Raw genomic sequence first — 25,144 nt, 5'->3', positions numbered from 1 at the left:
TGAAAGGGAAGCAGTGGTTGGGAAGGGAGTAAGACAGGGTTGTAGCCTCTCCCCAATGTTATTCAATCTGTATATTGAGCAAGCAGTAAAGGAAACAAAAGAAAAGTTCGGAGTAGGTATTAAAATCCATGGAGAAGAAATAAAAACTTTGAGGTTCGCCAATGACATTGTAATTCTGTCAGAGACAGCAAAGGACTTGGAAGAGCAGTTGAACGGAATGGACAAGGTCTTGAAAGGAGGGTATAAGATGAACATCAACAAAAGCAAAACGAGGATCATGGAATGTAGTCGAATTAATTCGGGTGATGCTGAGGGAATTAGATTAGGAAATGAGACCTGGCAATGGCAAGGAAAGCGTTTCTGAAGAAGAAAAATTTGTTAACATCGAGTATTGATTTAAGAGTCAGGAGGTCGTTTCTGAAAGTACACTCCTGGAAATGGAAAAAATAACACATTGACACCGGTGTGTCAGACCCACCATACTTGCTCCGGACACTGCGAGAGGGCTGTACAAGCAATGATCACACGCACGGCACAGCGGACACACCAGGAACCGCAGTGTTGGCCGTCGAATGGCGCTAGCTGCGCAGCATTTGTGCACCGCCGCCGTCAGTGTCAGCCAGTTTGCCGTGGCATACGGAGCTCCATCGCAGTCTTTAACACTGGTAGCGTGCCGCGACAGCGTGGACGTGAACCGTATGTGCAGTTGACGGACTTTGAGCGAGGGCGTATAGTGGGCATGCGGGAGGCCGGGTGGACGTACCGCCGAATTGCTCAACACGTGGGGCGTGAGGTCTCCACAGTACATCGATGTTGTCGCCAGTGGTCGGCGGAAGGTGCACGTGCCCGTCGACCTGGGACCGGACCGCAGCGACGCACGGATGCACGCCAAGACCGTAGGATCCTACGCAGTGCCATAGGGGACCGCACCGCCACTTCCCAGCAAATTAGGGACACTGTTGCTCCTGGGGTATCGGCGAAGACCAGTCGCAACCGTCTCCATGAAGCTGGGCTACGGTCCCGCACACCGTTAGGCCGTCTTCCGCTCACGCCCCAACATCGTGCAGCCCGCCTCCAGTGGTGTCGCGACAGGCGTGAATGGAGGGACGAATGGAGACGTGTCGTCTTCAGCGATGAGAGTCGCTTCTGCCTTGGTGCCAATGATGGTCGTATGCGTGTTTGGCGCCGTGCAGGTGAGCGCCACAATCAGGACTGCATACGACCGAGGCAGACAGGGCCAACACCCGGCATCATGGTGTGGGGAACGATCTCCTACACTGGCCGTACACCACTGATGATCGTCGAGGGGACACTGAATAGTGCACGGTACAACCAAACCGTCATCGAACCCATCGTTCTACCATTCCTAGACCGGCAAGGGAACTTGCTGTTCCAACAGGACAATGCACGTCCGCATGTATCCCGTGCCACCCAACGTGCTCTAGAAGGTGTAAGTCAACTACCCTGGCAAGCAAGATCTCCGGATCTGTCCCCCATTGAGCATGTTTGGGACTGGATGAAGTGTCGTCTCACGCGGTCTGCACGTCCAGCACGAACGCTGGTCCAACTGAGGCGCCAGGTGGAAATGGCATGTCAAGCCGTTCCACAGGACTACATCCAGCATCTCTACGATCGTCTCCATGGGAGAATAGCACCCTGCATTGCTGCGAAAGGTGGATATACACTGTACTAGTGCCGACATTGTGCATGCTCTGTTGCCTGTGTCTATGTGCCTGTAGTTCTGTCAGTGTGATCATGTGATGTATCTGACCCCAGGAATGTGCCAATAAAGTTTCCCCTTCCTGGGACAATGAATTCATGGTGTTCTTATTTCAATTTCCAGGAGTGTATTTGTATGGAGTGTAGCTATGTATGGAAGTGAAACATGGACGATAAATAGTTTAGACAAGAAGAGAATAGAAGCTTTCGGAATGTGGTGTTACAGAAGAATGCTGAAGCTTAGATGGGTAGATCACATAACTAATGAGGAGGTATTGAATAGAATTGGGGAGAAGAGGAGTTTGTGGCACAACTTGACTAGAAGAAGGGATCGGTTGGTAGGACATGTTCTGAGACATCGAGGGATCACCAATTCAGTATTGGAGGGCAGCGTGGAGGGTAAAAATCGTAGAGGGAGACCGAGAGATGAATATACTTAGCAGATTCAGAAGGATGTAGGCTGTAGTAGGTACTGGGAGATGAAGAAGCTTGCACAGGATAGAGTAGCATGGAGAGCTGCATCAAACCAGTGTCAGGACTGAAGACCACAACAACAACAACAACAACAACAACAACAACATGTCCGCTCCCAGTAGCTGAGTGGTCAGTGCGACAGAATGTCAATCCTAAGGGCCCAGGTTTGACACCAGGCTGGGTCGGAGATACTCTCTGCTCAAGGACAGGGTGTTGTGTTGTCCTAATCATCATTATTTCATCCCCATTGACGCGCAAGTCACTGAAGTGGCGGCAAATCAAAAGACTTGCACCCAGTGAATGGTCTACCTGATGGGAGGCCCTATATTTTTTTTTTCACAAGACATTAACACGTCCTATGTAGCTCTGAATTGTTTGCGGTGAATTCTGAGCACTATGGGAGAACATTGCCCTTGCAGAAATGAGACAAACTGTAGTCTATGCGTGACTAGACACTACTTCATTTTCTACGGATCATGTGACAGCACCTTGCTGTAATGTTTCACGGGTGACGTATTGGTCGAGGTGGTCCGGTAGTGCGGCCTCCTCGTTCATTGGACCTGAATCCGTTGGGTTTTTGGCTACAGGGATATCGGCAGTGTGCAGATAATACAGGAGTGTGCGTTCTCTGTACCAGACATTTGGGATGAGGGGACACATTAGTCTGTTTTTGAACAGGTATTGGTTTCCAGACAAATAATTATGGAAAGATGCTTCTAGCTTTGACCAATGCTACCTCGTATAGGAATACTCACACGTGTGTGTGTGTGTGTGTGTGTGTGTGTGTGTGTGTGTGTGTGTGTGTAAAAAATTCTAAAAATCAGTAAATAGTACGAAATTTGTACAAACTGGATTAGGCAAACAATATTATCCCCAGCTAAGTAATTATAACTGTAAACAAAATGTCATCAGCAGCATGACCGACAAAACATAAATCTGATATGTCGATAAAGTTGGAAGTCCGGTCTCTGCCGTCCAAATACACAAGCATTGAACACTGAGTCATACATACTGTGGAGTGGCTTGCAGAGAAATAGCACGAATGCACAGTGTACGCCAAGACGATGTTTTGACTTGACGGAACACCTCCAATGCTCTCGCAGCATTGGCGTGGGTGGTGATCCCGCAGCCGTGGGACGTGGCGCTGGGGGCTGTGCGGCTGCGCTCCTGGCGCGTCTTCCTGCTGCTGGGGGCGGCGTTGAGTGCCATCACCTTTGCACTGCTCAGGCTGTTCATGCCGGAGAGCCCAAAGTTCCTGCTGGTTGCCGGCCGGAGAGACGAGGCACTTGACGTGCTCCGCCACATGTTCGCCACCAACAATGGCGTACCACCGGACAAGTTCCCCGTGAGTACACGCAACGCTTATTTCACTTCCCGTGCCAGTTGTGGCCTTCGTAGTCTGTTGCAATTTGAGTTGTCATTTGATAGTGACTGCCCTGACAATTTCTTAAGATACACACGTCGACGAGGCATAGTGCTTCAATGCTGTTGCCGATATAGCTCACAGTGGAATGATTCTGCTGGTCTGCGTTGGCCGCTTTTATACTGAGCGCGTGACCTTGATTACATAAGAGCGCTGATAACGGACTTAGCCGCTGTGAGGGCCGGCGCGGGGTGCAATCCCGCCAACGCGGCACTATGTTTTCGATTTTTTTTTCAAACTGTTGCATCCTTGAGCCCCCGTTAACCAGATGTACGTCTAGCGATTGGCGGCTGACGCTACAGATCACACTTTATTAATAATTATAGTACAGCGTTACATCACCAGTTACAGTTACATTCTCAGCAAGTACACCAAGTCCTTTCATCCAAACATGTATTTTGTCATCTTTACTAACTATACGACAGGAGCGGGTATGCAATCTAGACCGAGCGAGGTGGCGCAGTGGTTAGACACTGGACTCGCATTCGGGAGGACGACGGTTCAATCCCGCGTCTGGCCATCCTGATTTAGGTTTTCCGTGGTTCCTTTCAAAGGGCACAGCCAACTTCCTTCCCTGTACTTCCCTAATCCGATGAGACCGATGACCTCGCTGTCTGGTCTCCTTCCCCAAAACCAACCTATGCAATCTAGACCTAGTTATGTATATAGTAATATGCCCTTTACATTGTATACCCGCTCCTGTCGTAAAGTTAGTAATGATGAGAAAATACATGTTTGGATGAAAGGACTTGGTGTACTTGCTGAGAATGTAACTGTAAGTGGTGATGTAACGCCGTAATATAATTATTAATAAAGTGTGATCTGTAGCATCAGCCGCCAATCGCTAGACGTACATCTGGTGAACGGGGGCTCAAGGATGCAACAGTTTGACAAAAAATCGAAAATATAATGCCACGTTGGCTGCTGAGCACCTGCGAGGCTGCATGATGCAACCCGCCTGGGCCGGCAAGCACGCGGTTACGCGTGCTGCTAAAGAGACTACAGCACATGTACGGGATTGCACACCCGCGCCGGCCCTCGCAGCGGCTAAGTCCGTTATCAGCTCTGTTATGTAATCAAGGTCATACGCTCAGTATAAAAGCGGCCAACGCAGACCAGCGGAATCCTTCCGCTGTGAGCTATATCGGCAACAGCATTGAAGCACTATACCTCGTCGACGTGTGTATCGTCAACGACGCCATCACATGCCAGTCTACAAACATATAATTAGCCTTGAGAATAAACTTGGCACAAATGGAACTGCACAAAGTGTCATATTGAATGGACCGATTTTTTTCGTGGATGTCAAGTTAATTTCAGAATTTCAGCCCCGATGTTGCCACAGGGAGTACTGGAAGTGGATGGTTCACTCTCTCTATTGTCCGATGTGAGAATGTCTCCTGCTACACAAAACACTGTGCCTGCCATTACTCAAATATGAAATTTTTCTGGAAGACAAAAAGAGCCTGTCGAAAGAAAAGAAAACGTAGCTTTGCTCTTAATTAAACAAAGGAAAACAGTTTGACATTCTTTGACACATTATAGAGGTCAGTACCAATTGCCAATTCTGTTCAGATTCGTTCTATTGGGTCCATACACAAGTTTGTAGCATTTTTCCATAAGTTTACAGCAGATACACATATTTAGTCATAAATAATATGTTCTCCTTCAACATTTACAACAGTCTTCCAACACTGAGTAACTTTTCAATTCCGCAACTGTAGATATCACTTGGCTTTGAGGCAAAGAATTTGTCGAGCATTAATCGGAATGCATTTTCCTCCAGAAAGGGAGTTCGTAAAGGTTGTTTCATAGAGAGTGCACAAGATAAGGTGAGTAAGGTGAGTGTAGAGTGACTTCCCAATCCAGCTCCTGTATAATGTTTTTTGTCAGTGTAGCAGAATGTGAGTGGCATTATCATGGAGTAGCATCACTTCATACAATTTTCATTATTGTTGTTCTTAGATTGTGTCTGCAAGACATCTCAGTTGTTGACAATAAATGTCAGAAGCAATTTGTAGTACACCACACTGTCATTGTTCCACCAGATGCGTAACATTATCTTTTGGGGATGTGCACAGATCTTTGTCCAGTAAGTTGCTGCTTTGTTTGGGATCAACCATTCCTTTCTGTTCCTTTCGTTAGCATAAAGACATGGTTTCTCACAGGATGGGAATGGTCAGTGTTGTTCACAAGCCAGTTGATAATGAGCAAGCAGAGATGCCCATATAATCACTTATGCTGGTTTTTGTAGTTTCACCTTAGGGTGTACAGTACCCATACACCTAATTTTTTAAGATGCCCCATTGCATGCAAACGTTGCATGATGGTGGAATAATCAGAATTCATCACATTTACTGTTTCTTGAGTGGAATGACATTCATCATTGTGGATTAATGCATTTAAACAATCTTCATCAAATCACTGAGATCTTTCTGAATGTGCAGAGACACTAATGTCAAAATGATTCCCCTTAAAATGACAAAACAATTTTCTTGCTGTGCTCTGTCCAGTGGTGTTATCGCTGTACACAGCACAAAGCAGAAGAATGTGCCAGGAATATCCCGATTTTTCCTTCTTAGCCCTCCATTTTCCATCATCCATATCTCCACTATCTATCTCCAGGTGACAGATTGACAATATGTAAACTCAAATAGCAACAGTGAAGAACAAATAAAAAATGACAATCGATAAACAAACCCATAGCAACCACAATACTATCACACACAAAGAAAAAAATGCTACCAACTTATGCACCAATCTAACACAAATAGTTTTCCTCACAGAATGCCAGTTCCTTTGGTACGGAATTATTGTTTCAGTTATTGTATTGGGCTGTTTTTCAAATAAGGAGGCAATTTGAGTAACTTTTAAAAATAGCTTCTTTTCCCCTAAAATTTAAGATTATCAATGCATACCATTTACTTCCATGTCTGTGTAAAGGTGGTTTCTGGCATCAATACCTACTGTGATGAATTTGGATAAAATAAGGAAGGTTTTAATGTTAGTGTACAATTCATTATTAGTTAAAGTATATCCGTCACTTGCATTATAAATGGCGCAGTCACTCTAATCCAAAATGTAAGCAGAATGGTATTATATGACCTGCTCAAACAATCGTGTATTAACAGTAGAGGACGAATTTACTACAGAGCTTATTATCTTTCTAAGAACCACCTGTACTCCAATAAATGTCAGTATAATTTTCCAAGTACACAAAACTGAGAACTGGACTGGGTTATACATTTCACTGACAGATACCCTGACTAATATTTAACAGGTCTACTGTCAAGTGGATCAGAAAATCCCATCCAAAACTAGAATGTGGTCAGAACCATCTGAAAATTAACTGGAATACAAAGATCTTCCATCTGTAGATCAGTCCCTTACCAACCTTATACACTGAAGTGCCAAAGAAACTGGTATAGGCATGCATATTCAAATACAGAGATGTGTAAACAGACAGAATACAGTGCTGTGGTTGGCAATGCCCATATAAGACAAAAAGTGTCTGGTGCAGTTGTTAGATTGGTTACTGCTGCTATAATGGCAGATTATCAAGATTTAAGTGAATTTGAACATGGTGTTATAGTCGGCGCATGAGCTATGGGACTCGGCATCTCCGAGGTAGCGATGAAGTGAGGATTTTCACATGTGACAATTTCATGAGTGTACTATGAAAACAAGAATCTGGTAAAACATCAAATTCCCAACATCACTGCAGTTGGAATAAGATCCTGCAAGAATGGGACCAACGACAACTGAAGAGAATCATTCAGTGTGACAGAAGTGCAACCCTTCTGCAAATTGCTGCAGATTTCAATGTTGAGCCATCAACAAGTGCCAGTGTGTGAACCATTCAACAAAACATCATTGATATGGACTTTCAGAGCTGAAGGCCGACTGGTGTACCCTTGAATACTGCATGACACAAAGCTTTACGTCTTGCCAACATTGGACTGTTGATAACTGGAAACATGTTGACTGGTCAGACAAGTCTTGTTTCAAATTGTATCAAACAGATGGACATGTTTGGGTTTAGAGATAACCTCGTGAATCCATGATACTTGCATGTCAGCAGGGGACTGTTCAACCTGCTGGACGCTCTGTAATGATGTGGGACGTGTGCAGTTGGAGTGATATGGGACCCCTGATATGTCTAGATATAACTCTGACACGTAACACATATGTAAGCATCCTGCTGATCACCAGCAACCATTCATGTCCATTGTGCATTCTGTCAGACTTGGACAATTTCAGGACGGCAATTTGATGCCCCACATTTCCAGAACTGCTACAGAGTGGCTCCAGGAACTCTCTATTGACTTAAAACACTTTTGCTGAGACATGAATATTATTGAGCATATATGGGATGCCTTGTAACATGCTATTCAGAAGAGATCTCCACCCTCTTGTACTCTTATGGATTTATGGACAGCCATGCATAATTCATGGTTTCAGTTCCCTCTGGCACTATTTCAGACATTAGTCAAGTCAGTGCCACGTTGTGTTGTGGCACTTCTGCATTTTTGGCAGGGGCCCTACAAGATATTTGACAGGTGTATCAACTTCCTTGGCTTTTCAGTGTTTACACAATCAATCTACAGACTAGATACTGGGTAGGTAAATGGAATCATATGACAAGGTGGAGAGCAGATAATTCAAATCATATGACAACTTGGAGAATAGGTAATTGTAATCATGCAGCATGGTGAAGGGCATGTAACTGGAAGCATACAACATGAACAGTGGGTAATTGTTTTTGTATGATAAGGTACAGGGAAGAGAACTTGAATTATATGACAAAGTGGATGGCAGGGAACTACACACATCAAAAAAAGTTTTGCATCAGCCCGGTTCCCACAACTCCTGAAGATAGACCTTGACTGTGGATATTTTATCACAGACACAGTCCCTTTGACTGTTCAGAGATGTCACTAAACATGTCCAAAGATGTAAACAATCATGCATGAGCAGTGCCTATTAGACGGAGTGGGCCCGACAGCCGATCAGTTCCAGTCATTCCACCAATAAGGAGGTACACGTCTCGTGTTGTCTGCAGTTCAGCCATGCCTAAATGGTCAATACCACAGTTTGATCGTGTCCACATTGTTACTTTGTGCCAGGAAGGGCTCTCAACAAGGGAAGTGTCCAGGTGTCTCAGAGTGAGCCAAAGCGAGGTTGTTTGGATATGGAGTTGATACAGAGAGACAGGAACTGTCAATGACATGCCTCGCTCAGGCCACCCAAGAGCTACTACTGCAGTGGGTGACCGCTACTTAAGGATTATCACTTAGAGGAACGCTGACAGCAAAGCTACCATGTTGAATAATGCTTTTCGTGCAGCCAGAGGATGTTATGTTAAGACTCAAACTGTGTCCAATAGGCTGCACAATGAGCAACTTCGCTCATGAAGTCCATGGTGAGATCCATCTTTGCAACCATGTCACCATGCAGTGTGGTACAGATGGGCGCAACAACATGCTGAATGGACTGCTCAGCATGTTCTCCAGACTTGAACCCTGTTGAACATGCCTGGGTTGGATTGAAAACGGCTGTTTATGCATGACGTGATCTACCAACCACTCTGAAGGATCTACGCCAAATCGCCGTTGAGGAGTGGGACAATCTGGACCAACAATGCCTTGATGAACTTGTGGATAGTATGCAACAACAAATACAGGCATGTGTCAATGCAAGAGGACATGCTACTGGGTATTAGAGGTACTGGTGTGTACAGCAATCTGGACCACCACCTCTGAAGGTATTGCTGAATGTTTATGTTGATCTCTGTTCCAGTTTTCTGTACAGTTTCCTGAACTCTGAGGTGATGCAAAACTGATGTGTGTAGAATCATATGGGAAGGGGAAGGGAAACTATATGAGAAGATAGACAGGAAACTGGAACCTTATGTGAAAATGAGTGCAAGTAATTGGAATGATTTGATGGGATGGAGGGTAAGGAACAAGCAGTTGACAGAAGAATCACCACCTTCCCTTTGCACAGGTTACAGCCCTCCAGAGGGACTCGCAGTCAGTGTCATCGGTGGGTGTCAACACGAAGTCCCCAGCGGCCATCGCTCGCCACATGTGGAGGCAGACTGCCCCACTGTTCAGACCGCCCTACCTGATGTACACACTGCTCGCCTGTCTTCTGCAGTTTGGCCTCTACGCCAGGTATGTACTAACTGCAGGTGCACAGAGGCTACTCTGTTCAGCTCCCAGTGTATAAATGACATCATTTTCCGCTTTTGACTGTAACAGTTTTCATTGTCTATTGTAGTTTAGGCTTGTGTGCCACTGTCAAGCATATACAAATGTATAGTACCAACCACATGATAGGAGAAAAACAGTATGTACAACAAATTTACAGTCTGCTACCATTCATTTATTTAAAGGAGTGGTTGCCATATTATGGCACAGAAACAGATTCATAATGATAATGATAATAATAATAATAATAAACAACAAATAATAATAATAATATTACAAATATTAAAGAAGAACTAAAAGAAAAATATAGACAAAGACTAACAAAAATACTGAAAACAGAATTGACAGCAAGAAACAAGACAAAAGCTATAAATACTTACACTATACCAATATTGACCTACTCATTTGGAGTAGTGAAATGGAGTAACACAGACCTAGAAGCACTCAATACACTTACATGATCACAATGCCACAAATATAGAATACATCACATACATTCAGCAACAGAAAGATTCACATTAAGCAGAAAGGAAGGAGAAGGGGATTTATCGACATAAAAAACCTACATTATGGACATGTAGGCAATTTAAGAAAATTCTTTATAGAACAAGCAGAAACTAGCAAAATACACAAAGCAATCACTCATATAAATACATCGGCTACATCATCGCAATTTCATAACCACTTCTACAACCCTTTAGATCACATAACATCAACAGATACGAAGAAAGTAAAAGAAAACACTACATGGCAAACACCCGTATTATCTAACACAACCACACATCGATCAAGACACATCCAACACATGGCTAAGAAAAGGCAATATATACAGTGAGATGGAAGGATTCATGACTGCAATACAGGATCAAACAATAAACACCAGATATTACAGCAAGCATATTATTAAATATCCCAATACCACAACAGATAAATGCAGACTTTGCAAACAACAAATAGAAACAGTAGATCACATCACAAGCAGATGAACAATACTAGCTAATACAGAATACACCAGAAGACATGACAATGTAGCAAAAATAATACAACAACAACTTGCCATACAACATGAACTAATAAAACAACACATTCCCACATACTAGTATGCACCACAAAATGTACTGGAGAATGATGAATACAAATTATACTGGAACAGAACCATTATAACCGATAAAACAACACCACATAACAAACCTGACATTATACTCACCAATAAAAAGAAGAAATTAACACAACTAATCGAAATATCCATACCCAATACAACAAATATACAGAAGATAACAGGAGAAAAAATTGAAAAATACATCCAATTGGCTGAGGAAGTCAAGGACATGTGGCATCAGGATAAAGTTGACGTTATACCAATTATGCTATAGACTACAGGAGTCATACCACACAATATCCGCCAGTACATCAACGCAATACAGCTACATCCAAATTTATATACAGGGTGTTACAAAAAGGTACGGCCAAACTTTCAGGAAACATTCCTCACACACAAAGAAAGAAAATGTGTTATGTGGACATGTGTCCGGAAATGCTTACTTTCCATGTTAGAGCTCATTTTATTACTTCTCTTCAGATCACATTAATCGTGGAGTGAAAACACACAGCAACAGAACGTATCAGTGTGACTTCAAACGCTTTGTTACAGGAAATGTTCAAAATGTCCTTCGTTAGCGAGGATACATGCATCCACCCTCCATCGCATGGAATCCCTCATGCGCTGATGCAGCCCTGGAGAATGGCGTATTGTATCACAGCCATCCACGAAGAGTCTCTACATTTGGTACCAGCATTGCATAGACAAGAGCTTCCAAATGCCCCCATAAATGAAAGTCGAGAGTGTTGAGGTCAGGAGAGCGTGGAGGCCATGGAATTGGTCCACCTCTACCATTCCATCGGTCACCGAATCTGTTTTTGAGAAGCGTACAAACACTTCGACTGAAATGTGCAGGAGCTCCATCGTGCATGAACCACACGCTGTGTCGTACTTGTAAAGGCACATGTTCTAGTTGCACAGGTAGAGTATCCCGTATGAAATCATGATAACGGACTCCATTGAGTGTGGGTGGAAGAACATGGGGCCCAGTCAAGACATCACCAACAATGCCTGCCCAAATATTCACAGAAAATCTGTGTTGATGACATGATTGCACAATTGCGTGCAGATTCTCGTCAGCCCACACATGTTGATTGTGAAAATTTACAATTTGATTACGTTGGAATGAAGCCTCATCCGTAAAGAGAACATTTGCACTGAAATGAGGATTGACCCATTGTTGGATGAACCATTCGCAGAAGTGTACCCGTGGAGGCCAATCAGTTGCTGATAGTGCCTGCACACGCTGTACATGGTACGGAAACAACTGGTTCTCCCGTAGCACTCTCCATACAGTGACGTGGTCAACATTACCTTGTACAGCAGCAACTTCTCTGACGCTGACTTTAGGGTTATCGTGAACTCCACGAAGAATTGCCTCGTCCATTGCAGGTGTCCTCGTCGTTCTAGGTCTTCCCCAGCTGCGAGTCATAGGCTGGAATGTTCCGTGCTCGCTAAGACGCCAACCAATTGCTTCGAACGCCTTCCTGTCAGGAAACCTTCGTTCTGGAAATCTGTCTCAATACAAACGTACCGCGCCACGGCTATTGCCCCGTGCTAATCCATACATCAAATGGGCATCTGCCAACTCCGCATCTGTAAACATTGCACCGACTGCAAAACCACGTTCGTGATGAACACTAACCTGTTAATGCTACGTACTGATGTGCTTGATGCTAGTACTTTAGAGCAATGAGTAGCATGTCAACACAAGCACCGAATTCAACATTACCTTCCTTCAATTGGGCCAACTGGCGGTGAATCGAGGAAGTACAGTAGATACTGACAAAACTAAAATGAGCTCTAACATGGAAATTAAGCATTTCCGGACACATGTCCACATAACATCTTTTCTTTATTTGTGTGTGAGGAATGTTTCCCGAAAGTTTGGCCGTACCTTTTTGTAACACCCCGTATACAGCTACAAAAATCTGTAATTATTGATACATGTTCAATTACCCGAAAGTTCCTAAATGCAATGTAACATACACCGTACAGTTAAAAAGAAGTCATGCTTGATCAAGGTCCGCGTCACTTTCCATTTTTAACCAGACCTAACGTCTCAGAAAGGAAAATAATAATAATAATAATAATAATAATAATAATAATAATAATAATAATAATAATGTCTTTGCATATCTGTGTCATCCTTGATAGTCTGTAAACAAACTATAGCTACGTACACCACCTGTTCAAAAGTATCTGGACAGCTATTAATGGACATTAATGAAGCATTTGTTTGCCTTTCAATATAATGGTGGCTTAAGCATTGTTAGGGACACTTTCAATGACATTTCTGAATGTCTTTGGAGGACTGGCAGTGCATTATTCCTCAAAAGCCGAAACCAGAGGAGGTAGTGATGTTGGACACTGTGGTCTCCATCAGATGTTCCATTGGGTTCAAGTCAGGCCTCTCCACAGGCTAGTTCATTTCAGGAATGTCACTGCCCGCAGCCCATTGGCTTATAGATGCTGATTATAACTGGTTACATTGTCAGCTGATACAGACAATCATCATATCTGAACTGTTACTGTGCTGTATGCAGTACATAATGCTGTAGAATGTTTCCATTTTCTTCCACTTAAGCACAAAATGGGGACGACACCCCGAACACAAGGAAAAACTCCTGTACAGTAATAGCACGTCCTTCTGTACGTCACTGTTGACACTACAAGTGATGGAAGTAACATTCTCCAGGCACTGGACAAACTCTGACACTTCCACCTGATTCCCAGAGGGCACAGTGTAATTCATCTCCCCAAATTCCTCGTTTCCAGTTATCCACTGTCCAGTGGCATCACTCTTTATGCCGTCACAAATTTCACTTAGCACTCATTACAGAAATGTGCCAAAATGAGAAATAGAGACAATTTTCATAAAGAAAGCCACACAAAAGCTATGTATCAAAAAAGTGTTCTTTATCAACCAAAAATCTTATTTAGTGCACTACCAAAGGAAATTAAAAGGATACCAGAATTCCACATATTCTAAAAAGATCTTTAAAAAATGTTAATTAGCAAGAATTTTTATAGTGTCAAGGAATACTTAAATCACCAGCATTCAATATACAGTAGCTTATTTCCTTCATCGTAATGATCCAAAATGCTCATTGAAAACTAAATTGTATTAATCTATTATTCTAATTTAGCATGTTATGAATGCGTGTTATGCATATGGTTTCATGTTATATGTAATAATATTTTATTTATGAACATATAATTGTAAATCTTTTCATGTCCTATTTTCTATGTAAGGCAATGTATGACAAATCCTATATCATTTTTATAATGATGAGATACAAGGATGCTAAGTAAAAAAAAAAAAAAAAATAGAAAAATAAATAAATGTGCAACAGAGAATTGCCACACCAAGAATACTTACAGTAAAGTGAGCAGATGTTATCAACACTTGCTCCCAGGTTCCCTTCAGGACTTATCTCGGTGAGAGGCTATAATGGTTGACTGCAAATTTTCTAGAGGGTATGGTGATGACAGACTGCTAACGGACATAAATAACTCACCAAAGACAGAAGCAGTGGCTTATTTTGTATAAGTAGATCAGTCTCTATGCTGGTGGCAGATTCACTGTTAGAACCAATTGTTAATTGCAGCAGGGTGTATAGCTCATGCAGGATATGGTGGCCGATGCGCAATGACCAGTTTTTGTCATAAGCACTGTGCGAGTTCATTTTATTCGTTTGTTCAGCAGGGGAGGCTGATAGGTGTTTTTCACCTTTCAGCCAGACAGCAGTGACAGAATCGAGGCGCACATGCTGCAATCTTTCTCAAATGATTTTGCAGAAACTATATGGTAAAAAATTTCCTTCTTACTTTACTTATAGCTTTATATGTCCAGTTCATGATGATGTGCCCATCACTTCGTTAATGGTCATAGCTTTTGTGATATTTAGGTGAAAGTAAGACACTGCACAAAGTTCAGAAAAGTGTGCAATGAAAATAAGAAGTGGCTTTGATTTTCATTTGGTGCATATTACATAATATGTTGCAGCATATGAAATTTAGCTAACATATTGAATTTTTCTCTAGACTGGGTAGATGTGATCGCACCACACCAATTATAAAACCAGAGTGAAATATCCAAACATTCCTTATATTTCATAAATGGTTTCAGATGTCAAAATGAGATTTTGGCAAATGATAGCTTGCAAAGTGGATAGTATTTTACCATATTGTTATTATGTAAAACTTCATTATCTCCCATATTATTCCAATAACTACAGACTTTTGTGGAGAAAGAATGTAATTTTTAAGGGCCATTGATAGCTGGTGAAATGAGAAATGCTGTGTGTCTTGGAACAATATATGTGAAACCATTACACGTTTTTTTGTACTGAGGATGTGATTTTTCATAAGCTACTGACTTTACTTTTCCTCAGTCCCTCTCTTAATAAACTTAATAAACCACTGTTTCAGAATTCTCTTGCAATTGTGTCTGCATAATATGTTAGTGAGGTGAGACAGTGTAAACTCCACTGTGTTTTGACAAAAGAAGCAAATTTTGACATGGCAGCCAGAGAAATGTGTAGGTTTCGCTCAAAGTTCTTCATTCGTGATACTTCTCTGAAAGTAGCAGATGGTTAACAAGCCATGCAAAAACAAATCACTGCATCTGAATTCTTTTTAGATACTTATGAAAGCAGAGGTGACATTAGATCTTTTTGAATGGTAACCATGGAAGTGTGGTTGTGGTGGGGCCCCACTTAATATTTACAAAAAAATGTGAGTGTAAGCTTCAGTTTAAAATGGCACTTCCCTCCAGCACTCAGCATTTCCCCTACAGTGCTCTGAGTGACCCCCCACCACTGCCATTCTCCCCACACTTCCCCATCCGACTGCACATCTAACGGCCATGGTTATTTTGTGTGCACTGTACGCTGGTTGGAAGCTGTATGGCAACCTGGGCCAGAGCCACTACTCTCTCTCCCTGAACAATATGCCGACGCTGTCGCCTTCAATTCTTTCAGCACCTATCTCTTACTTCACAAATTTCATTTCTTTGAGAACTGTTAATCCATAAAGATATTGAGGAGAGCTCCAGAAGTTTTGAGTGCTTCAGGGCATAAATCCAGAGCCTTGTGCCACAATCCTGTGGTTGAGAACTGTGTGCTGGTGATCTGTGCTCCCTTCACTGGCAACACATCTGATGCATTTTTTCCACCCCAGTCGGGTGCAGCCAACTCAGGATCAAACATCATCTCTGCACCACACCTCTACTGAATTTTACTATGGAAGCAAGTTCCACTTCAACCACTTCTTTCCCAAAAAGTTGTTACAGAATAAAACAAAAACCAGACACATGCAAAACACTGATGAAAAGAGTGATAATGGGCACCAGTCCTAAGCTTGGAAGCTCAGACATGACAGGTACCTCAAATTTCACCAGAGAATGATGCAGCAGAACTGTGTGAATTATCCTCTGAGATCAAAGAGGTGCAATAGGAGACTAGCACCTGGGAAGTGGAGACAAGAAGTAGACTATAGCATGGCATATGGCTAGGATGGATCACAGCAGGAAAATGAGGGGAGTGACAGTGGGTTATCCAGCATTGGGGATTTTGTATTTGACAGCTATTCTTGTTCTGCAACAAGCTGCAGTATTGAGGCAAAGTTTGAGATGGTGTTGTTAGTGAGTAATAGCAGTTCCAGTCCCACAAACAGTGCAATCAGTCGGACCTTAATCTGGTGCAGGTCTGGAATTAAATACGTGCATGGTTGTGTACAGCCATTTGGATGTTATTTTTTGAATCCTTCAGAATGTATCATTTGTTGATTGTGTTAAAAGTTCTCTCTTTCAATATTCACTCTGGACTGATCTAGGATGCTTATGATGACCTTTTACGTTTTGGCCTCTGTTCATATCTATCTGTTGACTATATGAGCCATTGGCATTGCTACAGTACTAGCACCAGTTCCCAACAGATCACCGAAGTTAAGCACCATTGGGTGTGACTAGCACTTGGATGGGTGACCATTTGGGTCTGCTGAGGATTGCACTCAGCCCTCGTGATGCCAGTTGGGAACTGCCTGATTCAGAAGTAGCAGTCCAGCTGGGATAGTGGTGTGCTGACCACATGCCCCTCCATATCCGCATCCAGTGACGCCTATTGGCTTACACAGTGGTTAGGCAGTACCGTTGGACATTTTGAAGCCAGTTTGCATGGAGAATTGATTGTGAGGTCAGTCAATAGTGACCAGTCAGAATTGCCACATCTTCCACCAGCAGATGGCCCAGACGACACACTGCATTCAGGGCTACAGTGCTAGCAGGCCTATGGAAATTAATATAACATCCACCACATTGCTTGCTTCATGACACATGATTAAGGGGAGCACCACTGGCTATGGCTGCAATGGTGACGGTCTCTTAGGGCTACAAAAATCATTCTTCTGTTTGCACTTAATCTTGTCCCTGAAAACATACCAAACAGACCATATTACTGACCTTTATTATGAACTTCATTCAGACTTTGCTTTTGGGTAGCAACTATGGTCTCTGCTGCTCTACAAGATGACGTGGTTTGCTATCTGGAGTTTTCTCTTCTGTGCTTTCATACCAAACTGGACACTACGCCCACAGCAGGCAGTGATTATGTAAGAAATGATGTGGCTCTCTGAGCAGTGTGTGAGTGGTCTTCACTTTCAGTTGTTGACCCATAATGTGTGTCTTCGTCATTCTTCTGCAATAAGAGGTCAGTTCATGAGTACTTTACCCTTGAATTAGGTGGTCTGACATATTAAGCTGAACTAATTGAGCCCCTTGGGATAAAACACTTACAAGGAAGAATGACCAAGAGTAATGGCGGACAGATTTTCTGTCCAAAAAGGAGACAATCCAAGGAACAGTCTATATAAAGGAACCTATGCAGATTAGAGAGCTCCTACTTTCCTGTCTTTCATTTAATACATGTAATATACTCATAAGTCCAGACATTATGACCACCAGCTTAAAAGCAAGTTGGTCTACTTTTGGAACACAGTACGGCAGCATTTCTGCACAACATGGCTTCGACAAGTCCTCAGTGGGTTTTCAAAGGTATATGGTGTACAGGTGGTTTATGTAGCCTGCAGCTATCACTGTACCTTAGATTACTGCCACAGGTCCCATGGAAGCCCGGATGACTGCCTCCCCCCTCCCCCCCATATCGTAATACTGCCCCCCACCATGGTACAGTGCATATTTCGAGCAGACATTCACTCAAATGATGCTGTATCCACACGATCATCAACCTGGTGTAATGAGAAATGTGATTCGTCTAACCATGCAACACCTTTCTGTTGACCCACTGTCACCTGGTGAATGGGTGCACACTCTACTTGTACTTGTTATTGTTGTCATTGGATCAATGTGGGAACACTTGGAGGATGTTAGCTGTAGGGCCTTTATTCAGTCGTGTATGCTGAACAGTATGCTTGGAAACACTTGCTTCCATACCAGCTTTGCCATCAGATCTAGCACAGATCACTGCCTATCCTGCCTTACAGAGCTGACAAGCACCCACGTTCTGTGATGAGGTGTGGACTTTCGATACTTTGTCACTCATTCAGTGTTCTCCCATCCTTTGAACACTTCCTGAAGGAGCTCACGACAGTAACGTGTGAACAGCCAACCAGCTACCCCATTTCTGAGATGCTATTCACATGCACCAGGAAGTAACAATTTGACCTCGGTCAAAGTTGCTTATGACAGTGAACTTCTATACATGCAAAGCTTCCATGTAGGTCTCTGCTTTGCTTCCAGGCTTTCCTTATCATGCTACATGCCAATGTCATTAGACAGCGTTTAGTCTTTTGGTGGGTGGTGGCCAATATGTTTTGGCTGATCAGTGTAAGTGGTTTCAGTGTCAATGAGTATCAAAGGTTCTTGGAATCCCAGAACATACAACAATTATCGTTTGTGTGAAATGTCTCTCTCCTATAGCCTCTTGAGTCCTGAGCACATATTAAATGTTCAAATTAGTCACATTTTTGTTAACTGCTTTGTGTTACTTTTAGTTAATATCAAGTGACCCTCAAAACAGTTTTGAATACATAGTGAAATTTTTGTAGGTGGTATCATATATGATACCTCAGGGCTAAATAGGATAATTATACACACAACTAAGCAGTGTCAAGTTGCTTTATTACAAATAATCAGTGATAAGCACTACACATATTGTTCACATTTGCTGTATATTTCAAGATAAATGACATTACAAACATGGTATCAACACTTTCAACAAGTGTAAGTAAACACTTCACAATATTCCAGCAAAAGTTTTCTATGTAATCTGTCTGGTGAAAAGCAGTAGTTATTTTAATAACACTATTTTCTCAACCCATGCCTCCAGAACTCATTGCTTTGTTGAATTAGAGCAAGAGGCACAGTTTCCTCTTCTGATAAACTTTCTTCTCTTTAATCTCTTTCCATCAAAGCATCATCTTTATCATCAGATGCATCAAACTCTATCGGACTCTTCTGGATTAAGTCTTTTGACCAACTGGGTGATCTTTATTAGGTCAATCCTGAGAATAAAGTAGGAAAAAATTGAAACCACAGGCCAGAAAGAGTTCATCTGCATACACACCAGAAAAAAAATATAACCTGGAGGTATCATAAACTGAGAAGCGAAAACATTATTACCACTACCCTCCACAATGTTGGATGCTGCCTGCTGGCACTGCAGGCATGTGACACGGTAAGAAACATATGTAGGTGGAGCAGACATGTAAGGGAAATCACACTAGCAAAGATGTGGGCTGAAAATGGGAAAATCTGTTGAGACAAGCACCTTTGACAAAGGACAGATTATTATTATGCAGAGCCTGTGAACAAACATCTCAAAAATGATGAAACTAGTCGAATGTTCATGTGCTACTGTTGTGAACATCTGCTTCAAGAGGTAGTAGAAGACAATGAAATTACCACTAGGCACTAAATGCTTGAATGTCCATGACTCTTGACAGAATGTGGGGTTCAGAAACTTGTCTGCTCTGTAAAGTAGGATAGGTGGTGGTCTGTAGCATCTCTGCCAAAAGAAAAGAGCACAATACTTGTGCACACACAATGTTTTGGAGCACATCATTCATCATACTTGGTTGAAAATGGGGCTTCACAGCAGACCATCCCTATGTGTTCACACATTGAAATGATGACATTGTCAGTTAAAACTGCAGTGGGTACAAGACCATTGGGATTCGAACATCAATCAGAGGAAACGTATCGGCTGTTCAGATGAATCACATTTTTGCTACACTAGGTTGACAGTCCTCTTCTCAAACGCCATAATCTTGGTGAATGGCACCTCAAAATGTAGAATATGCCACAGACACAGGCTGATGAGAGCAATGTTATGCGATGGGAGACATTCTCCTGCGCTCACATGGGACCTGTGCCAGTAATCGAAGACACGCTGACAGCTGCAAACTACCTGCATCACTTCATGCTTGATGTCTTCCCCGATGGCTCTGTCATCTTTCAGCAGTATCACTGTTTGTGTCTCAGAGCTAGAACCATGCTACAGTGGTTTGGTGAGGAGCATCATAGTGAACTTGCGATGATGTCTCAGTAACCAAATTCACCTGATGTGAATCCTATGGAATCCATTTGGGTCGCTATCGGGCACCCATCACAGAGTACACAAATCAACAGCACGGTATTTAGACAAATTACATCTAATGCCACTTTACTTCACAAACCTACCAACAAACTGTCAGATCCCTGATATGCAGAATCAGTCATTTTTTGTTCCAAAGACGGACAGATAAGCTAATAAGCAGGGATTCGTAATGCTTTGACCCATCAGTGTATAAGATACCTTGGGACTGAAGATGATAGACAACCACATTTCCTACAGCTGCTGTTTTCCGTTTGCAGCTCTAATGGCTTCCTGCTGTGGCTGCCAGACCTGGTGACCCGCATGTCGCAGTACAACATGGCCTACCCTGGCCAGGAGACCACCGTCTGTGACGTCATCGCTATCCTCGCTGGACAGATGCCACCACCTGTTGACATTCAAACGAACTACTCAAGGTGAGTCTGATGCAAAGAAATTTGTCACTCAGTCATATACAAGAGTGAATTCTGTGGCTAGGAGCCCATAGAGCGATCATTCCAGAATAAGTGAGTCGAGCTCCATCACTGAAGAAGGCTAGGACTAGTTTCACCAGAGTTTATAGTGACATCTCTTTCTTGTGATTGTCATTTTTGCAATGGCTGATTTTTGTGAGCAGAGTGTGGCAGTGAAATTCTGCTCTTTGCTTGGAAAAGATGGAACAGAATCTCTTGAAGTGTTAAAACCTGTATACAAGGATGATGCTGTGGGGAAAACTCAAGGGTTTGAGTGGTTTTTCTGTTTCAAAAATGGTGAAATGTCAGTTGCACAAACCTCATTCTGGCCATCCTCCCACAGCCCCAACACACTAGAATGTTGAAAACAATCATGCAGTCATCAAAGAAGATTGATGATGGACCACTGAAGAAATTGTGCGGCGCATTGTGTCAGAAGATTTGTGAATGAAAATGCTGGCTGCCAAATTCGTGCCATGACTGCTGATTGCTAAACAGAAACAAGTTCGCATGTAAGGATGTTTTACTTCAAAAAATGAATCCCAAAATGATCCGAACTTTTCTTCAAAAATTAACAGATGCAATGAAACTTGGCACTGTGCTTATGATGCTGATCAAAGTAACAGTTGAGCCAGTGAAAGAGTACAGGTTAGCCTCGCTCAAAGAAAGCCCTTCAGGTGAAATCAAACATTAAGACAATGCTGATTTGTTGTTTTTTTTATGTGAGAGGAATTGTCCATTTGGAATTTGTTCCACTGGGCTTTCTACAGCAGACAGTGGAAGTGGCTCAATTTGTGGCAGTCGGGTGCCTGGTTTTTCCGTCTTGACAATGCCCTGCTGGCACAGTCCTGTCTGTATGACAATTCTTGATCAGAAATGGAATGGCCCCTGTTTCTCACCCCTACCCATACTCCCCTGACCTTGCCCCCATGTGACTTTTTCCTTGTTTCCTAGAATGAAAAAGACATGAAAGAGAAGTGTTTTGTTGATGTTGCTGAGGTGAAGAAAAAACTGATGAAGTCACTGTCAGGCATCATAAAAGATGAATTTACAACAATATTTTGTAAAAGGTGTACAACTTTGCTTCCACTGTTTGCCAATAGGTGGCGACAACGATAAGTAGCAGTCGAAAGAAACAGATCGCAGATGTCAGGCAGTTAGCTTGGGCCTCGGTCAACATAACCTCATTCAAACATTAGTCGATTTGTGTCTGCATCATAAAGTTGTTCTTGATTCAAAATGTTAGTTTATGAGCCTAATTCTTGTCATTTCCGGAAGATGTTAGTGTTTTGTTTCAATATGAAGAAAACAGCGTTGAGTCTCATCGAATGCTCTCAAGTACATATGGTAAGGATGCTATTAGTGAAAGAACATGTCGTGAGTGGTTTCAATGCTTCAAGAACGATGATTTTAACGTGATAGACTGGCATATTGGTGGAAGAGAGAATGATTTCAAAGATGCAGAATTGGAGACATTGCTGAACGAAGACTCACGTCAAACTCAAGAAGAATTGGCACGATTAGTGGGAGTGACACAGCAAACCATTTCAAAATGTCTCAAGGCTATTGGCATGATTCAGAAAGAAGGAACTTGGGTCCCCTATGAGCTGAAACCAAGAGATGTTGAATGGCGTTTGTGTGTTTATGAACGATTGCTTCAGAGGCAAAAACGGAACAGATTTCTGCATCGCATTGTGACTGGGGACAAAAAACAGGTTCATTACGATAACCCTAAATGCAAAAAATCATGGGGATATCTTGGCCATGCTTCCATGTCGACGGCCAAACCAAATATTCATGGCTCGAAGATCATCCTCTGCATTTGGTGGGACTAGATCGTCGTCGTGTACTATGAGGTGTTAAAACCAAGTGAAACAATCACAGGTGCTTATTATCAAATGCAAATAATGCATTTGAGCAGAGCATTAAAAGACAAATGGCCGCAATACAGCAAGAGGCACGATAAAGTGATTTTACAGCACGACAACGCTCAACCCTATGTTGCAAAAGAGGTCAAAATGTACTTGGAATCGTTAAAATGGGAAGTCCTACCCCACCCGCCGTATTCTCCAGACATTGCTTCCTCTGACTATCACCTGTTTAGATCAATGGCGGATATCCTGACTGACCAACGCTTCCGATCTCATGATGAAGACAAATTGGATTGATTCGTGGATCGCTTCAAAAGATGAACAATTTTTTCGACATGGGATTTGTATTCTGCCAAAAAGGTGGGAGAAAGTAGTGGCCAGCAATGGAAAATACTTTGAATGATACATGTGTAACCAATTTGTTTCATTAAAGCCTCAAATGTTGGGGAAAAAATGGCGGAAGCAAAGTTGTACACCTTGTAAAATGGAATAAAAGATTAGACATGCGCATTACTGCAAATGGAGAGTACTTTGAAGGGGGTTGAAGATGCTTAAAATGTGAATAAATAAGTTAAAAGAAATAAGTTAAAAGAAATAAGTTTGGTTTCTTTTTGGCTCCCTATAGAAGGGCCATAGCTGGCAACACAGAATCCTCCACTGCAAAGTTATTATCAAAGGATTAATGATTGGACTGTCATCAGCTGGCAACAGTAATCTAGTTATGTAGTGGTCTTTCCCTTGTGTCCACACTGGTTAGATTATAAAATTTGGGTAAACCTGGAGAAATCTCCTCTGCTATTGTTCATGCCTACAAAACCTTGATTTGACATACCCTCCCCCCTGCCAGTGTTGCCTGAACACCAACGCCACCTAAGTTCTACCGCCTTAAGCCCTGAACACTGCATGAATATGTAAAACAGATCATAAATGAAATGCACAACACTTTGTATATTCTATAGTAACAATGTATTTTGCTAAGCAGTTTTCTTGAGGGGGAAAAAGGTGTTACATATTGAGAATGAGATACAAACACATGGTAAATGTCCTCTTTGACAGTGCAGTAGTAATGTAATAAAAATGTTGAAGTTGGTTAGTAAATAAATATAAAGGAAACAAACCAGAAAAATATTAACATGGAACCCTTATTAAACACTGCCTATATAACAATTAAAATTAAATTAACAGTAACAAAAAATAGAATTAGTACAAGACACAAGTACCGTACTCAAGAATAGCTTGAAGACATATTTCATGCAGAAGGTGTAAGAATTCCTCTTACTAGAATGAAATTTTCACTCTACAGTGGAGTGTGCGCTGATATGAAACTTCCTGGCAGATTAAAACTGTGTGCCGGACCGAGACTCGAACTCGGGACCTTTGCCTTTTGCAGGCAAACGCTCTACCAACTGAGTTACTCAAGCATGACTCACGCCCCTTTCTCACACTTTTAATTCTGCCAGTACCTCGCCTCCTACCTTCCAAACTTCACAGATGGTCTACTGCGAACCTTCGTTCTAGAAACATCCCCCCGGCCGTGGTTAAGTCATGTCTACGCAATATCCTTTCTTCCAGAAGTGCTAGTTCTGCAAGGTTCGCAGGAGAGCTTCTGTGAAGTTTGGAAGGTAGGAGACAAGGTACTGTTGGAATTAAAGCTGTGAGGATGGGATGTGAGTCGTGCTTGGGTAGCTCAGTTGGTAGAGCACTTGTCCGTGAAAGGCAAAATGTCCAGAGTTCGAGTCTCCGCCTGGCACACAGTTTTAATCTGCCAGGAAGTTTCAATTCCTCTTACTGTTTGGAAGATGAACATATAACACACTGAGGTGACAAAAGTCATGGGATACCTCCTAATATCGTGTCGGACCTCTATTTGCAGCAGCTCAATGTGGCATCGACTCAACAAGTTGTTGGAAGCCCCTGCAGAAAATTGAGCCAGGCTGCCTTTATAACCGTCCATAATTGAAAAAGTGTTACCAGTACATGATTTTCTGCACAAACTGAGCTCTTGATTATGTGCCATAAATGTTCAATGGGATTCATATTGGGTTATTTAGATGGTTAGATCATTTGGTGGAATTTTCCAGGATGTTCTTCAAACCAGTCATGAACAACTGTGGCCTGGTGATATGGTACAATGTGATCCATAAAAATTTAATCATTGTTCGGGAACATGAAGTCCATGAATGGCTGCAAATGGTCTCCAAGTAGCCAAACACAAAAATTTCCGGTCAGTGAGCAATACAGTTGGACCAGGACCAGAGGACCCAGTCCATTCCACGTAAA

General features: G+C 42.4%; 1 protein-coding gene across 1 annotated transcript in view; it reads left to right on the top strand.

Annotated features, from left to right (window-relative positions):
* LOC124718728 (synaptic vesicle glycoprotein 2A-like) overlaps positions 1-25,144 on the top strand; it is a 188,461-nt gene that overhangs the window by 129,694 nt on the left and 33,623 nt on the right. Inside the window, exons 6-8 of the mRNA XM_047244345.1 lie at positions 3,297-3,538; positions 9,623-9,792; positions 20,802-20,957. Coding sequence (XP_047100301.1) covers positions 3,297-3,538; positions 9,623-9,792; positions 20,802-20,957 — 568 coding nt within the window. The remainder of the gene's footprint in view (positions 1-3,296; positions 3,539-9,622; positions 9,793-20,801; positions 20,958-25,144) is intronic.

This window comes from Schistocerca piceifrons, chromosome 10, assembly GCF_021461385.2.
Source record: "Schistocerca piceifrons isolate TAMUIC-IGC-003096 chromosome 10, iqSchPice1.1, whole genome shotgun sequence".
Taxonomy (NCBI): domain Eukaryota; kingdom Metazoa; phylum Arthropoda; class Insecta; order Orthoptera; family Acrididae; genus Schistocerca; species Schistocerca piceifrons.
Note: the sequence above shows the minus strand (reverse complement) of the source record. Positions and strands in the feature narration are given on the sequence as shown.